Here is an 18,590-nt window from a genome sequence, read left to right as displayed (position 1 = left end):
GAGACAAAACAGAGAGAGGGGAGAGATAGAGGGAGAGAGAGAGTCAAAGAATGGCAGAGAAGAGAGAGAGAGAACCAGAGAGAAGGAAAGAACGAGAAAGAGACCTAAAGAGAGATAGTTTCACCCTCTCCATGCTCTCTGATCATCGGGAGAGGGACTTTAGTGCTGTGTCCTTCGCGGGATAATAAAAGCCTCTGTTTCTCCATCACAGACACAAAGTCCTTCACATCACTTTCTAGGTCAGAGTGCTCGATATTCATCCTTCCTAAAACCCATCCTCTTGAGAATTCCCCCTCCTCTGCGGTGGACATGTCCTTTGATGGCAGCTTGGCTGACAGCAGGATGGCAGAGGGAGAAAAACCTCTGCAGTGTTCACAGAAACGGTCGACCAAACAGGTGCAAGAAAGCTCGGAACTCAGACAGACAAACACCTGGCCAAAGTGGCCTGTGTACGTATGTGTGTCAGATGTGCGTGGGTATCAAGGGAAGTGGTGTGTGTGTGTGTGTGTAATGTGTGTGTGTGTGGGGGGAACAGGTTTGTTTGGGTGTTTTATGTATGCTGTTCTGTGTATGTGTGTGCATATTAACCGGTGTCCTTACACTCTTTATGAATTCAAATTTGAAAGTCCATCTGACCTCTGTGTGTTTGTCATGCAGATCCGTGTGTGCGTGCGTATCCGTGAAAACAGAGAAACAGGAAACAGAGTGTCTTTCGTTAGTGGGCCACGCCTCAGTGACTTCCCCACAACAGCAAAGCTGTGACGCCCATCGCTGGTTGAGGAGGGGAGGGGGGTCTTCTTCTGATGCAGAATGGGGGTTTAGGTGTTGGGTTGGGGAGGGGAGGGGGGGGTTCACAACTAACATCTGTGATGATGCAAGCCAGCCTGCTCCACCAATCCGCTCCCTCCGCTCCCCTGTCACGTTGCCAGCTGTAGGAGGTGGGTCCTGGTGTTCTGCAGCAGCCAATCAGGTGTGGTTCCTCTGATATACAAGCATGCTGCCCTACAACTACTACAGCTTCATTTCGAGATGGGAGTCGGGGGGGCGGGGGACGGGGTGTAACAGTACTCTAATAACACATTTGCTCAGTGTTCATGGAAAAAACGTTTTTTGTGTGAATTTCTGCATAAACCTTGACTACACGGCATCCGCACGGCATTGAGGGGAAGGAGGAGGAGGGACAGGAGGAGGAGGGCGAAATGTGAGGGGAAGAGGGGAAAGGGGGAGGAAAGGGGGGGGCAACATGAGCCTGAGAGGAGTCATATTTCCTCCTCAGGAGACGACAGACGGTAACGGCGACCAGGATCTCTTACAACTAAAGTGATTTTATTGTTATTGTTCCAGGACTGATTCTATTGTTGAAGCCTCGATATCCAGAGAGCCACGGGAATCAGATCAAATGAGACAATGTGCCTGAAGCTTTGACTGTGTTATTGCCCCAGTGTAATGAAGCCCCAGTAATAATTAATGACCCACCCGATGTGGTCTGGAAGGGTTGGGGGTAGGGGTTGCTGTCTCAACCCCTGCTCAACTGGGGTGGCAGTCTGGTGTAAACAGAGCGAATACACTCATTCACTCACTCATATACGCTTTCAGTGACTCATTCCCTCCCTTAGTGATCACTAAGGTTTCCTCCAGTTAGTCTTGTGGTCTCATTTGCCATGTGAGACCGGAGGGACAGACATAAGGAAAGTTTGTGGTGTTCTCAAGAGGTGTGTCGCTCAGGGATGATGACCTCAAGCCCTCCGAAGCCCTATAGCCCTAAGCCTCAGCCCTGCTTCCCTGCCCAGAGCAGGAGGCAGTGAGTGGAGGGACCAAGTGGGTTTATGGTGCTCAAAGCTGTTGTGGACCCTGATTGTGCCCCCATGCTCCATCAGTCATCAAAAAGAGATTTGGTCCTTCCATCCTACCCCTCCCCTTCCCCCTGGTTCCCCTGGGAACCCTGCAACACCTGCCCCCCACCCTGAGATGAGCATTCATCCAGAAGACGCTGAGCATATGCACATACACACACATACACACACAAATCATTATTTTCCTCTCATATTCCCTTATGTTCAGGCTGGGCAAAGCAGGAAATGGCAGCCAAGTTAGAATATGAATTGATGGGTGAACAGAGTCACGGGTCACTGCAGTCACTTGCCGTGGGATGAGAACCATGACCGTTCTGGCTGGTTGGCTGTGAGAGAATATCATTGAAGGGGGCTGGTGACACGTTTATTGAGCCTGTCAAATTAACAAAAGCAATGGGCTGAGGAAAAGACTAGGGGTGTAATCGCTGCATGTCTGCGCCAACACACACTCCCTTCCGATCCCCCCTCTACATTCCTCCCTCTCCTCCCTCTCCTCCCTCTCCTCCCTCTCCTACCTCTCCTCCCTGTCCTCTCCCTCCTGTCCTCTAAGCTTGTTTAACCTCTACAGATACAGAAGGTCCACATCAATCAACCAGGAGGTTTCCATCCACACCCTTGTTGGTGTGGCAACCTGGTGTACCAGGAATATCATCTGGCAGAAGATCAAATCCTACTGGGGGTCCCATTGAGACTCTTTCTCATTCCGACTGTCTAGTAAAGAATGAAACACAAGGAAAGAAAAACTAAACCATTTCCTGTTTACCAAAGAAACAGGAAGCTCTCTTCACACAGGGGTGCAGCCTCACACATGTCCATTGTTAGAGAATATGGATTCATTAGATCATCTCAGGCTTTTTTACAGTATTGTTGGACAGATAGATAGACAGACAGACACACAGACAGACATGCAGAGAGATAGATATATATTCTAGATAGATATGTAGTTATGTAAAAATACAGATGGATATCTACTCCCCTCTTGCACATCTGTCTTGAGAGGGGTGCAATCCTTTACAAATGTAAGTTCAAAACGTTTCTTAAATCAATCAGATCCAGATAGATGTGTTCTGACAGCACTTCCTGACCTCACCCAGCTCTCATCGGGTGTTAAAACAGTATCGAGCAGGGCCACAGATAAATTTCATTTGAAGGTAGCAGTTCAGATCTCTCCAGGGCAACAGTCAGCAAGCGAGCCCAGATGTGCGTTGACATCTGTGGTAATCTGTTGGAATAGGTTTCCTTTTACATTTAGTCATTTTACAATTCAGAGTGAGAGTACGCCTTCTACTTTGCAGTCTAATCAATGGGAGAGGGGGGGCCTGCCAAGTTTCGCTCAAACAAAGGTTAGGGTTAAAAAACGAAATGGGAATGGAACAAGGCTGGTATTTGCAACAGGGGAAAGCCTGCATGTGTGTTTTCCAGTGATGAGGAAGACATGTCATGAAAAGTAACACATTCATCTGAGTGCTTGTCTCTGCTGAGGTTTTAATTATCAGGTAGACAGGTTTGCTCATTCAATTGGCCTGACTTTATGACAAAGCTCCTCCACATCCTTGTACAGCCACGTGCAGAGTTCCAACAGAGCCTGTCATACCAGGTTCAGCCCTGATCTGAAGGTCAAACAGGAGCTGCAAAAAAAGTCATGTGCTACAAAGCCAGTATGTGTGGAGTTTAAAAGGATGATGAGTCATATCTATCCAGACTAGAGTTGTACTTGACACCTGTTTCCAAGGGCCAATAAAATCTACATAGTGTCATTTATTGAAGACTGACTCCAGGCAATAAGATGATATTAAAATAACGTAATACTAATAAATACTGTCTGTAGTCTTCTAATAGAAAGTATATCTTTATCGATAGGTTCACTCTGTGGTCTCTAGGAAAGCACTGTCGATGTATAGTGTCTGTGTGTGTGTGTGTATGTGTGTGTGGGTGTGTGTAGGGAAGAGGGGAGGGGGGGGGGCTGGAAGGCAGGGGGAGGTGGGGTAAGGGGTCCTTTGGTACTACGTCTGAATTAAGCAGCTTCTCCAAATAGCCCAGTAAGTGCTTCCCCACCCTCCCCATCTCCATTAAGAGGTTAGAACTGTCAATAGGTCTGCCTGGGCGCTTGGGGCCGGCTGCATTGATCCCACAGTCCGAGGTGAAAGGAGGATAGGAGGAGGGAGGAGGAGGATGGAGGAGAGAAGGATAGCGAGGGAGGAGAGAGGGAGAAAAGGGTGGACAGGAGGTTGAGAGAAGAGAGCCCGAGGAGGAAGAAGGAGTGATATGGAGTCTCTAGAACACATTCCCCTCTCTATCTACAGCTTCATGTTATACAGCAAATGTTGGATTTCATTTGTAGGGAACTTGCTATTATATTTTAAATAAATGTGATTATGTAATCACAAACATATGCATATACGAATAAGTATGTCTGAGACCAGATTGTGATTCTTCCTCACAAACAACAAGACAAGTGCTCTGTTTGTTTGTCTTTTTTATGAAAAAAGGATATATAGAGCATTTCATTTTGACATCAACAGACCTCTCAACTGACACAGCAAAATAAGCCATTGAATCACACTGCAACTTTACTCAGAGGTACAAAACAGGAACATGGTACTGATACTCAGGATGCACTGTACTTCTGACAGCTGGGTAAATGTTTGATCACCTATTACAGACAATCTTTACGTCATTGAATATTGCAACACATTGATGAGTGATATCCTGTCACTCATCAATGGATGAGTGACAGGAGAGGAGGGAGAAGGGGAGGGGCACAATGGTTGAGGGGGCAAGAAGTGTCCAGCCACTGATAGAACACACATCAATCAAACTAAAAAGGTTAGCGAAAGGGACAGAGAGAAAGAGAGAGAGAAGGAGAGAGATAACAGAAGAGAACAACAGCACACCCTCCATAACAAGCAAAGGGAACCGTACAGAACAAGAACAGATGTGCAGACACTAACAGGAGTGGAACCGTACAGAGATATGGAGGAGGGCATCTCCTCAAAGTACAGCCCAGGTTATCATTCTCATCTGGTGAGCAGTCCATGCGCAAACTCCTTGCATAGTCAGCATGACAAGGAGATTTGTGTTGGACTCTATTACTATATATTTATATATATATTTATATTATTATATTTTTCATGTATTTTCTTTTCTTTTTTTTTACAAGTACTTGTGTTTGTCATTTTCTACATTTGATATCACAAAAACACGACTCCAAAAGAATGGGGGAAAAAAGAAAACCCCACTATAGTTACATAATGTCAGTGTTTCACATGTTGACATGGTGGAGGTTAACTGTTACCATGGCTTTATTGCTTTGTACACCAAGTATGGATGACTCTGTCTGAGGAGGTCCAGATGGAAAACATCTATTTCCACAGAAGGGTACATTCAGCCCCCCTAGCTAACAACCAAATCTCTCCTTGGCTTAGCTCTGCCTCCAGCTAGTTCCCAGCAGCCCTGCAGCTAACTCCCAAATGCATCTTTAGCATAGATGCTCTCACCAAGCTTATACCCACCTCTACTCTACACCTTTGGTTAATTGTGCAAAGAAATTGACACATCAGTAACAGTTTAAAGCGAAAAAGACTGTGAAAGAAAAAGAAAAAAAGAAATACACAAACTACTCCATGTTCCATGCATAAATACATTTTTTCACGCGCACACACACACACACACACACAGATCTACTTTAGATAGTTAAGTGCTCAATTGAGGTTTCCGCTGACAGTTAGTGAGAGGACAGGCTGGGTCCCTGTGTCTGCTTGTGCTTCTGACAGAACTCTAAAACACTGGGCCCTGTTCCAATACTTTTAAAGCTTCCTTCCTCTGTTCAGCTGTGACATCACTAATCTGATGTTACCGTATTGGTTGGAGCAACGTAGGCAGTGCTCACTTATTCACCCAATCCTGTTAGATCAGAGATGACCTCAAAAGAGGTAAGAAAGTAAGGAATGACACACTTTTGGAATATTCATACAAGGTCCATGAAAGTTACACTGACTAGTTACTTTCTTTATGCTGATCTTGTTTATCTTGATCAGCAATTTTCATTGGTCAACCTGCTTTCTCTGGAAAGGTAAACATTTCTGAAGTGATGCTGGCAGCATTAGCTGTCATGTCATGGACTTTTTTTTACACATCTAATGTTCAAAAGCATTCAAATACGATTTAAAAGAGGCACAAAGTTGATTAAATTCAACCACTTCACCACTTAGTTTTCATCAACTGGCAACATCGATCAAATTCGTTATTTATTCCATTCTCTACATTGAGATTTTATTATATGTTGTATTAACTCTGTATTGACTTAATCTCTCTTTTGAATAGAATCTATTTAGACTTGTTTTTAGACACATATACTACACTGAACCCTCTCCACATTAGTTTACATTTGAGTTTGACATGTTTTCCATTAAGCCAGACTGAGTACAACCATTTTTCTTTGTACTTTTGAACCGTTTTGCATTGTTTCATCTTTTGTCACCTCTGAAAAAACATACATGTATAAAAACAAAAGGTTTCAACAATGCATTGGTAACACTTGACTTTAAATGGCCTGTCTATACACAATGACCATGGAAGAAGGACATTATGACTCTACTGCTGAGTATTGCAAGTAATGAATGTCATCAAATCCTTCTCCTCATCTTATTCTTTCTTTTTCTCTGCACCTAGCCATATATGTTAAGAAACACAGATTTACAAACGCTGATAAGAAAAATAAAAACATATCGGGCATGGTAGGGAAACATCCGCACCAGTGCTTTAGGGAGACATATGACCTCCGCCAGGATGTGAGCGCTGTCCTGGGTCACATGACCTGCAGTGGCAGACTGTTCCCCACGACAACCACTGGCTCTGGAGGAGGGGCCATGGCACTGGAGTCAGGACGCACTCTCAAAAACAAGCGGCTCTAACAGGGTTCTCAGGGCATCTATGTGGGGGAACCCTCTAAACAACTAACTTATATGTTCCTGTTGGAACCTTACATTGTTAAACGAGATCAAGGGGGTTCTCCCACGCCACAAAAGAACCCATCTTATCTTAGTCACGCTTTTTGTTTTCTGAGAGTACAGGAAAGGATTGTCCAGGAAATATGTCAAACTGTAACTATGGTGACCCTGCAAGCTTCGACTGGTAGCTCACTCAGGGGGGAATGGTTCACACTGGTACACAAGATTGCACTCCAAATAAATATATCTAGAATTTATATTCATATTACATTTACAACTCGCCAATCTGATATGTGTTACATCACTATTGTATTTTTATTTGTTCTCTTTAGCAGTTTTACATTAAATTTCTATTTTAAAGTTGATCTTTTTAAATAACGATTTTTGAATTTGTGCAAACATACAACAATGGATCGTTATCTTTTTTTTTGTTTCTGCTTAGAATTCTAATTCTAAACTCGCAAACACTCCAAAATAAGTCTACCCATGGGCTGGAGTGTGAGTGGATGGCCCTCTGCTCTAGGAGTAGTCCTCCTGCTTGTACCCGTACCCTCCGGCACCCGCCTCCTCCTGGACGTACTCCTCCTTCTTCTCCCAGCTGTCGGCCCAGCCCCCATTGACCTGAGTCGTGGCTCCGTATGTCTTGGCTGGTCCTCCCAGGGCTCCGTAGCTCTGGGTGATGTCACCCGTCTCCTCCGCCAGCTCGTCCTCGTCGATGAAGCCGCACTTCTCGTCGCTAGTGAGCTCCGGGTCGGCCCATGGCTGCTTGTCCCCCGAGGCAAACAGGCCGTAGAATATCACCCCCCCATAGTGCACCATGGAGGCGATGAGGAACACGTACTGCCACTCCTCTCGAGTCTGCCAGGAGAGGGGGAGGAAGAGGGGGGGGGGGAGGAGGAGGAGGGGAGCAGGTGAGGAAGAAGGAGAAGAGCGGGTTGAGGGTGGGGGTGAGAGGGTGAGCATGTGAACAGAGCGGGAGGAGAAGAGAGGGTAGGAGGGAGGGAAGCAGGAGTGGGGGTAGGAGGGAAGGTGAGGGGGAAAGAAAAGAGGAGAGGCGAGGGGGAGGGGAATGGAAGATGGAAATATGGGGGAGGGGGGAGCTAAGAGTCAGAATGCGGTCTGGTTTGATACATGAGCAACTAATCGCGTACTAAAACTCTTTGTTTACCTTGTTCTTTGTCATGGCACCCACAATCAGAGGACACACCATGCCAGACAATGTGCCCACCCCGTTGGATATGCCCATTAGGATACTGGCATAGCGTGGAGCGATGTCCAAGTGATTGACATTAAACCCTGATGGGAGAGAGATTGAGAGGTGAGAGTGTCCTCTCTGACTGCTGCACAACATGGCTACCTGTCTGTCTGACTATCAGCCTGCCTGTTTGCCTGTATTCCAGTCTATGTATCCGCCTGCCAGTTGCTTGCTGCCTGTCTGTCTGTCTATCTGTCTGTCTATCTGTCTCTCTACCAGCCTGCCACCATGCCTCCCTGCCTGCTCCCCTGTCTGCCGGCCACTCTCCAGCCTCCCCCTCTCTCCAGCCTCCCCCTCTCTCCAGCCTCCCACACTCTCCAGCCTCCCCCACTCTCCAGCCTCCCCCTCTCTCCAGCCTCCCCCTCTCTCCAGGGTTGTCCGCTGAATTATTAAACACTACAGGAGAAAGCCTCCGTCTCAGGCCCCAGCTGGAGGAAACAGGGGAGGGGTGAGGCATCGACCTGGTTCCCTCGGTTCCAAGCTGGCCCAGTGTTCGCTGTGACCAAGCTGTGGGCTAGACCTTGTCTGCTACTGGCTACTCAGAGAGCAGTGCTGGTCTTCTTGCATCAGTCCCCTTATCGTTCACACATCTCCTGCACTCACTAAATGCACTTTTTGTAGGTTGTGTTGGCTAAAAGGGTCTGCCAAATGAATACATGTAAATGAAACATAATATGAGACAATCCAACATGCAAATTCATATAATTTGATTCAAAGCTGTGCAAAGTACAAATGTGTTGCACCTGGAGTATTAAATACAATATTATATTGGTACTGACCTGATATAGCAAACCCACTGAAGCCCACAGCTAGGACCAGGAAGGAGATGGCTACACCTTTACTGTGGGAATATCCTACCACCAACAGCAACGTGGCCTCCATGCCAAACCCTTTAGACACACACACACACACACATATACACATACAATGACCCAAGGCTATTTCCAGTTGTCAGAGTGGAAATGTAATTACAGTGTATCTCAGATACAGACTACACATACACAGACTACACAATACACAGCTACTGTTGTGAAATGCTGCTGTTAACTGATGGATAGCCATCCAACCACTGTAATCCTGTTGGAACTGTGCATTTCTAATCTTTGATGATCTGCGGCACTTATTCTACAACAGAATATGTACTGTGTTCTGTCGCTTTGGATAAACATATGCTAACTGAATACATGTCTCACCTCCACAGTTCATGATCTTCCTTACGGTGGTGGTGGACAGAATGTTCCTTGTGCGGAGGTAGTCAGCCAGCTGACCACCAATGGGCACTATGATGGTCATCACCAGGTGAGGCAGGGCAGACAGCATGCCGACCTAAACACACACCAACACAGAAATGTACCTGTATTGTCTAGATTGAAGAGACCAAATGACACAGTGCTACATAAATCAAATCTGCTCATTTAACATTCAATACTGCACTAGGTTGGCGGCAGGAGTTCAACCAAATCCTCTTTAAACAACAGAACCAAACATGAATGAGCTCGGAGCTGGGGGCTGTCTCAGATGTCTGACCTTGATCATCTCAAACCCACACTCCTCTCAGCTGGGACTCCGATATGAAGTCTCACCTTGCTAATCTCAAACCCAAACACCTCCTCGAAGTAGGCCGGCTGGCTGATGAGCAGCAGGTAGAAGGTCCAGCTCCTGCAGAAATTGGCCACGATGATTGCATAGACAGGCATGGAGGTGAAGAACTTCTTCCAGGGGGTCTTGAATTTCTGCAGAGGGAAACAAATGCCATCATTGATTAACTGGCATTCGAGAGATGGAAAGATTTGTTTAAATGCTGACAGCAGTGGTTCCGTGGTGGTCAATCTGATATTCACAAAACGAGTGAGCGAGTGAGAGAGAGAGAGAGAGAGAGAGAGAGAGAGAGAGAGAGAGAGAGAGAGAGAGAGAGAGAGAGAGAGAGAGAGAGAGAGAGAGAGAGAGAGAGAGAGAGAGAGAGAGAGAGAGAGAAGAGAGACCTCAAGGGATCGGATCAAAACATAGCTACTTTGAAAGTAGGACAGGGGAGCCTACCCACTTTAGTATTATAATGAATTCCAGAGCTAGCTGGAAACATTCACTCTGCCCTACTGTCCCTCTAACATCAAACCCAGAAGTGAGAATCCGAGTAAGGTAAATGACGGTTATGTCATTGGTTGACTGAGGGTTATTTGAGGGCATGGTCCTGACCTCGGACGGTCCCATGAGCTTGGCACTCTCTCCAATGCTCTCCTCGATGTAGCAGCGCTCCTCGTCTGTGATGGTGGGGTGGTCAGCAGGACTCTCGTAGGACACTAAGATCCAGAACATGTACCACAGGATCCCAAAGCAGCCTACGCACACACACACGCACAGACACACACACACGCACACACACACACACATAAACACACGTAAGCAGAATAATAGAAATTAAGAATTGGTCAGACAGCCAATAGATTCACAAAGAAAGGGAAGGAGAAAAGACTTCAGATCTGCTAGTGGGTATCAGAGGTCTATTCATTTTGAAAGTGCTTTTGGCAATGTAAATCCCTCAAGCCCTAAAATGGCTGTTTGATGTGGGCCTCTTCAGAATTTAACTCAATCATTGCAAAATAAAAAACAGAGACCGTCTGATGCTGTTTTTCCAAAACAGCCTGAAGACCAGATCGAGAGGCCAGCATGCCATCCACAGGGGGAGGAATCATTATTGGAGGCCAGACACACCAAAACATTGCAGAGTAAATCGATAGCAATCCTGGATTGGTAAATCCATTTGGCTTTCTCTGAGGCTGGAGGTCTGTAGCAGTATCAAAAGACTCAGAAGATCTGATGACGATTCACACTGATGATTCACACACACACACACACACGCACACACAATATCTTACCATAGATATAAAACACAGAGGACCATCCTGAGTACTGCACGAGAATACCAGCCAGAGGCATGGCTATGACAGCTCCAGCATACGACCCTGGAGAGAACAGGAGAGGAGAGAGGGCAAGGAGGGAAATGGAGGAGAGAAGAAGAGAGGAGAGAGGGGCAAGGAGGGGAATGGAGGAGAGAAGAAGAGAGGAGAGAGGGCAAGGAGGGGAATGGAGGAGAGAAGAAGAGAGGAGAGAGGGGCAAGGAGGGGAATGGAGGAGAGAAGAAGAGAGGAGAGAGGGGCAAGGAGGGGAATGGAGGAGAGAAGAAGAGAGGGGCAAGGAGGGGAATGGAGGAGCGAATAAGAGTTATAATATTAAAACTGTTTGGAACAAGATGACTGCAGGTGACTGCAGCTATCAAGTCTATACATAAATGTGTGAACTAGGGGAGCTTGTTTACCACAGAAGGAAGTGGTTGCCAGACGACTCCTTTCCAGTGGAGGAGCCCACTTACTCCATATGCCGTGGCATGCTGGGTAAGTGACACCCTGAACACACACACACATCACACACACCATAGTGTGTAAGCAAAACATCCATAGAGACTAGATAATACATTGGACCAAACGAATGTATGTAATACACTTATTATATACATTGCATACATGGTACACTGTTTAAAGGTGAGTCTCATCTCTGTCAAACGCAAACAGCTATTACAGATACAGAATAAAAGGCCAAACTGGTAACATATGTAGCCTACCAAGCTATAATAAATAGATGTTTGCACATTACATTAAACCGACAATCCCAATGGACAATGAACCATCAGACATTAACTGTCGTGTCTGTATCTCAGATGTGAGCACAAACAAAAACCAACATTCACAGTTGATTACTTTTTTGATTAACATTAATAAGTGAAAGTCAATGCTCTGGGCATGACAAGCTGTGCGCTGCACAGACAGTGCTGCTCCCATTAAGTGTTCATCAGTGACTAATTGGAACAGAGTGTGCTATTGGAAAACTGCAGTTTGCATGGATCACGCCAACAGCACAGGTCTCTGTATGTACATCACCACTGAGCAGGCTGGTGACAACACACGCTGTCCAACAGGCCAGTGTACGGGCCCTGCACCCACTCCGAACAAGAACACCCACATGTCAGATTTGATAAAGTTACCAACCAACTTGTCTTCATGAAATCAGGAAGCACACCTATCTTATTCAAATTCAAATTTCTATCATGTATTCATTGAATGTATTCATTTATATAATAATTATATGGAGCTGTGCTTAGTTATTCTCTTGTGTGTTTCACTTCTCAAATAATGTCAAATGTGTTCATATCTATTCAGGTTGTGGGCTGTTCTTGGAGTGCTGACTACAGTGTGTCAACGTATCGTGTTTTACTACAAGCCATTCGATGTGCTGAGAGTTTCGTGTTTCACTACAGACTACAGCAGGATTTCTGAGCTATGTTGTATCAGCACGATGGTGTGAGATTCTGTCCAGGCCAGCGGTTTTGCTACACAAGTGGTATGACTGCTGGACATGGTAGTTTATAGTGACATAAGGACTACCGTACACATGCTACAGATCAATACAACAGTGTCACATTTCCACAGGCTACTTCTGATGTTGGGTACCCTTGATTTGACTGTTTTTGCAACCCGATAATAATCCATGTGGCTCCACAACATTAACAGTTTTGAACACCACTGAAAGAAAAAGGAGCATGGATTGTTTCCAATTGTAGGGGCTGTTATTAAGCTTGGCACATTGCTTTATGTTGCAGTGGATTAAATGAAGAAGCAGTGATCACAAAAAGAGCAATGTGTCCCTTTAGAGAAGGGGCTCACCTCCACTAGACCTTGCAATATCCTCACGAAGATGACACAGCCGTAGTGGAACCGCGCAGCAGAGGGAATGAACATGTTGAGAGTGGAGGTGAGGAGGATGGCAGCCCCGAAAACCCTGCAGAGAACAGCAACATTAATCACTCATGGTAGCATCTGTTAGAACACCATATTCACATGATTTCGATTTTTTGGCCTCCCTTTTGTCCAATGCTGTTTGTGGTTCTTTCGTTCTAAAATGGCTGTTTGAAAAGGGCCAGTATATGCTTAGTGAATCTCTGGATCTACAGTTTTTTTCCAGAACGATTTTGCAGTGTGATCCTTCACACATTCTTTTTGCCTTCTTTTCAGGCTAAACGTATACAAGTTCTGATATTTATTTGAATAGGTTCCATTCCTCCAGTCCGCCAAAACGTGATAATTTATATACAATTATCGGTACATCGTTCAGAAGGTTAAAACCAACCTATTAATACACGCCTACATTGGTAGGCTATCATTTCCCTATTCCGAGAATTAAGGCCTTCTGCGAGTCGTTTTTAAAACCAGCAAAACGAAATGCATCGCTCTCATTATTCCGTGTCAAAGCGGCTGGTGAAATGAAAGGGTGATGGCAGGGCGTGCCGACAGCAGGCTGTATGGTTGCTGGGAGCGCAGCTGAGCCAACGCATGAACGGTCCCTAATGAATACCACGTAGTTCTTCATTTTTGTCACGTCTTGTACACACCAACCCACCGGCACGCGGGGAGCAAACCCTAATCCGACTGAGGCACCTCTCTGGCACGAGACGGTTCATTCGATTACATCTCTCAATGTCAATCAATTGGACATGAACAGACAATAAACACGCAAGATAAAAAATCTAAGCATTTCGCCTAATACAATTATAAATTAATTTTCAAAGACTGGGCAGATTTGGAGGGGTTTATTTTGGTGGGATAATATGTTTCATCCTTCATTATTATCCTATTCCAGTGATTGACATAATGTATAGGCCTATAAATGCAATCCGTAATATAGGCCTATAACGCATTTATTGTTAATTTTAAATATCACACATTTTCTGCTATTATAGCAGCCAAAACCCCTTCGTTGCACCAGTGTGAATCTTATTAAGTATACCAGCCACCCCATGCACATGAGCGTGCATGAATAAAAGCCTTTGGCGCCGAGACCCGGGCTGGTCGCCATGGCCCGCGAGGCCATGAGATTAGTCATGGCTCCCCCAGGAGACCTCATTAACAGGTGGCACAATGCCCCGAGGAACTGGGCTATACGGTCAAATCTCCTTGGCCTTGCAGGAGTTGAAGGCTCCTTCCCTGTCTGCATTTGCATGTCTACCAAGGCAGTGCAGAATATTGCAGAAGAGCCTGCAAACCGCCTTTTGCAGATAATTTATTTAAATTCAAAAATAACATTAACATTTCAGAGGTAAGAAGTGGGTTTCAAATCAAAGGCCTTGACAATGGCACCATTTAACACAAGCAAATGTTGGGCAATATCTTACAGACAAACGTGGGTATAATAGGTTAACAATATAAATAAACAGCATTGCGCATTGTTTCATAAACATGTGGCCCAATCCCAATAAAATATGATTTTCAATATTAAATATATTATACACAATGTCCATTATCTTATGTTTTACATTAGGACAAACGAAGAGGCCCTAGATAGGGAATTATAGTATTAATAAATCTCGAGGGGCGTTACCTGTTCGCTGCCAGTCTCGAGCAGATCCATCCTCCTGGAATCTGCGTCACTATGTACCCCCAAAAGAACGAGCCGTGGATCATCCCAACTGTTTCCGGGTCCCAGTTAAACTTGGCTTTCTTCAAATAAAAATAAGAACACTTAACAAATAATTTACAAAGCAAGTGATTCTAAATGATAAACTCTTAAGCATGTAGTCTTTATTTGAGCAAATGCGCATGCATGCAGTGAATTTACATTTTAGTCATTTAGCAGACGCTCTTATCCAGAGCAACTTACAGTAAGTACAGGGACATTCCCCCGAGGCAAGTAGGGTGAAGTGTCTTGCCCAAGGACACAACGTCAGTTGGCATGACCGGGAATCGAACTGGCAACCTTCGGATTACTAGCCCGACTCCCTCACCGCTCAGCCACCTGACTCCCCTGACTTAAATAATTTACAAAATATCCCAATGCTAAAGGGCTGCTAAATCAAATGAAATAATTAAACTTGATTGTGCAGAAAATACATTGATATTGGGAATAAACCATAATTTGGCTTTAGGATTTAAAATAACCAATAGGGAAGTGTATTATTTGCTGTGACTTAGGCTGATGGGCCTATATAGCCTCCATGAACGATGCCGATATGCCGTGTATAACTATTGTGGGAGAAAGTAAGCTCACAATGTCAGATGAAAAACTTCTAAGGGTTTATCTGGATTAATTTTGAAATAAAAAGATCTTCAGGAAATGAAAGGGGAGGGGAATTGATTGCTACATCCTCTAGACCTCAATACCGTGCATAGGCCTGCAGCGCACACACCTCTTTAATGATGATCTTCCCATTCTGGTGTATCGTGCTGTTGTTGACCATGCCCACAATGGCCACGCCCAGATTACACCGGATCCCGAACGAGATGCAGAAACCGAGTCCACTCATGATGGCAATGATATAACGGCGGGGCAGCCCAAAGCACGTGCAGTCGCACAGGGGGGGCTTCTTCACGGCGGCCTCAGAGGGTCGGCCGTCTTCGGTCAGTTCAATCACCTCACCGGTTTTCTGCCGTTTCTCCATAACCCTGAAATTATGGAATTATGGTTGACATTGTCATCTATTCTTTGACAACAACTTACTTCCTAAACAAAAGCTCTCCCTATTCAAAGACAGCCTTTACATATCAGTATGGGTGCAGTTTGATATGGCAGGCCACATGATGGCCCACTAACGACGAGCAATGAGTGAAGTATTTCGTTTAAATGTTTGTATGCCCTAGCCTACTTAAAACTACGATTTATCATTTCAGTTTTAATATTAGAATGGGCCCAGGTTCACCCTAGCCTACAAACACCAAAACAGCTCTTCAAACCGGAACATGATGTTTTATTTTGCTGTGAATGGATAGACTGAATACATGTAGTAACGAAATATTAATCATATCTGTAAAAGAAGGGATAGAGGCTTAGAAGATTCAGAAGACAAGCGAAGATGCGCCATGTCCTACCGCATTGCAGCAACCCGCGCGCTCACCTTCACCCTCATTTGCATGCAAGGATTGGGCAGTAGTTTTCGTCTTCAATGATTATTTCAGACGTTGTTGATCCATTTCGAATTTATTCGATACGTTTTCTCAACATTTAAGTGTTATATAAACTTAAAAAGCTTATAATGTTTTCAAAAGATGTGAAGAAATTATTGTCTGTGGAATAGGCCATTTGCAACAGCCTGCCTGCCATAATAGACGTCAATATTTTCTGAAAATATTTTAGGAATGTTTCATTCACCACACGATTACATGTGGCAATTCCATTCCACCACTCACAACTAAAGCATGGCATTAATTCTTAAAGTTCTCTCTCATTGATTCCTAATATTAAGTGACAGCATTTTTAGAAACTGGGTTATTAATAAGACTAGGCCTACAATTTACATTGTAAAATAACATATCTATCAGAAAAAATATATTTGTTTCATTTCCGAAACAACGTAATCATCGTTTTCATCATTACATTAATTTTGTATTCGACTGGAGGTTTCCAATATTAGTGGCTGTATAGGGACTACTTTATTTAGTGTTTTAGGCTACAAGGTAAGAATTACATTTTCAAAGCATCATAAAAAAACAAAAATGTAACGAAAAATCAGAATTTAAAAGAAATGTTTAGCATTTTGGTCTTCTGTAATTGATTTACAGCCCAAGTGCAACCACTAAGAATGTAACATTGGCATTAAACCCTCCCTTAATAGCAAAATTGAATTCTGCCTAGATATTACGAGGAATAGCCTATGCCTAGATATTAGGCTACGTCAAATCCCGCGTCTTTACAATTTAAATAGGCTGATTCAAGATAGTTTTCTGTTCTCACTCACAACTGGAATCTCGTGTGAAATATTAGAGCAAGAGATAGCCTAACAAATGAACGTGAAAAACAGGTGGGCTATAAGCTAGGCCTTTAGCCTATCGAACGAATTCCTTTAATATTAATAATTTGGTAGGCTAAATGCGCATCAGGCTATCAACCATTAGACTACACAAACGTCAGGTTTCATCCAACGTTGGAAAGATCCCGTTACACACATTTACATAATTCCTTCCTCGTGACTAGTCTAAAGGCTTGGCGCTGTCCTAGACATAAAGTCACAAACACTCAGAACAGGTCGCCAACCGGCCTAAATTATATTTAGAAAAATAAATGGAACAAAACAAATAAAGCCTTCATTCAAGAACATAACATAAATATAGGCTAAAGATTTTTTCTTACCTGTACATATGCCCCAAAGTCTTTCCCGCAAATTCCTTCACGCCCGCGGTAGCTCTCATCTTGACGGACTCCATATCCAAATTTGATTTTTTTCCCTAAATATATATTTTCTAATGTTTATACATCATGTTACGGTGCTATGTTGACGGAACGAACCAGTGTTTCGAACACTGTTATTTATCTCAGATTTGTTATGAATGAAAAAGCGACAATTTACAAACGCCGACGTCTGTAAAAACGCCAAGCCGATATGCGAGAGAAATCAGATGTGCTCTGACTCCCTATTCAGAAGTATAAAGCCATCGCTCTCCTCATGTACTGTAAGAATACGCTCTGCCATGGCAATGGAAACTATCAGATATGCTCTGCGAATAAACAAAAACACACTAGTAGCCTATTAACAGATTCTTCTTTTCTTTTCTCGAAACAATGACAAACAAAAAACAACCGCTTGAACCGGAGACCAGCGGTTTGTGGAGTTGCTTCAATAAATCGCGGAGCTGAGCGCTCACGTCTCGTGGAGAGCACCAGCTTTTCTGACGTCGCGAGAACCTCTGGCCGTTCAGCACCAAGGTCAGCGACAGCTTCGTGCCTAACAGCTGAGCGTAGGTGCGAACCGATTGTCCACATTTAAATCCATATTAAACTCAAGGAGAAATTAAACACCAACAAAAAATTACGAATTATGGACATAATTCAGTCAATTGCTCATTGCTGTGTGTATATCATAAGGACTATAGGTATACTTATACAAATCATTTATTTGCAATTGCATTAATGAATTAAATGATGAAACCATTTTTGTGACTGGTAGATTTTTAAGCCATTGATCTAAAGAATGTTCTCAATTGTATTTGCTTATCAAAACATGGCTGCAGACTGGGCTAGACTCCATGGGCATCAAAGCTGGAGTAAAACCCTCCCGAGGGCGGTGCTATGGAAACCAGATGAGAAGTGGATTCTCCACGAACGAGCTCTCTTGAACATAGAAACCATAAATAATTTAGGCATCTAACCCCTCCTCCTTTTCAGTCTCTCTCTCTCTCTTTTTCTCAATTAATCTCTCTCTGTCTCACTCACAAAACACAAACAATATTATTAATATTTAACCTCAGTTCATACACCTTATATTAATCCATACTGAAGGCCTACACGGCAAGTCATTTCCATGTAAAATGTTATCCCCGTGTAATCAAAATGAACCAGGCTAGCATGATTTTGTCCAAAACAATATCTGGATAGACCATACAACGAAAAAAAAGGCTATTAAATTAATCTAAACTCTCATCTCATCAAAATAATAAAACAGAACAGACTCAATACCAAAGGCTCCTCTGATAAACATGGGAATTCATATGAAGGGTT

At 44.0% G+C, this 18,590-nt stretch overlaps 1 protein-coding gene across 1 annotated transcript; it reads right to left on the bottom strand.

Moving 5' to 3' along the window:
- Window positions 1–6,930: 6,930 nt before the first annotated feature.
- slc17a6b (solute carrier family 17 member 6b) lies at window positions 6,931–15,540 on the bottom strand. Its single transcript, XM_067249033.1, has 11 exons — window positions 15,289–15,540; window positions 14,484–14,602; window positions 12,773–12,887; window positions 11,371–11,458; window positions 10,931–11,017; window positions 10,251–10,393; window positions 9,641–9,790; window positions 9,251–9,383; window positions 8,837–8,947; window positions 7,971–8,098; window positions 6,931–7,660 (listed from the first exon to the last, which is right to left on the bottom strand). Exons 1-11 carry the CDS (start codon window positions 15,538–15,540, stop codon window positions 7,322–7,324), a joined length of 1,665 nt encoding a protein of 554 aa, XP_067105134.1. The 3' UTR covers window positions 6,931–7,321.
- Window positions 15,541–18,590: the final 3,050 nt, after the last annotated feature.

This window comes from Osmerus mordax, chromosome 13, assembly GCF_038355195.1.
Source record: "Osmerus mordax isolate fOsmMor3 chromosome 13, fOsmMor3.pri, whole genome shotgun sequence".
Taxonomy (NCBI): domain Eukaryota; kingdom Metazoa; phylum Chordata; class Actinopteri; order Osmeriformes; family Osmeridae; genus Osmerus; species Osmerus mordax.
This window is presented reverse-complemented; position numbering and strand designations above follow the sequence as displayed.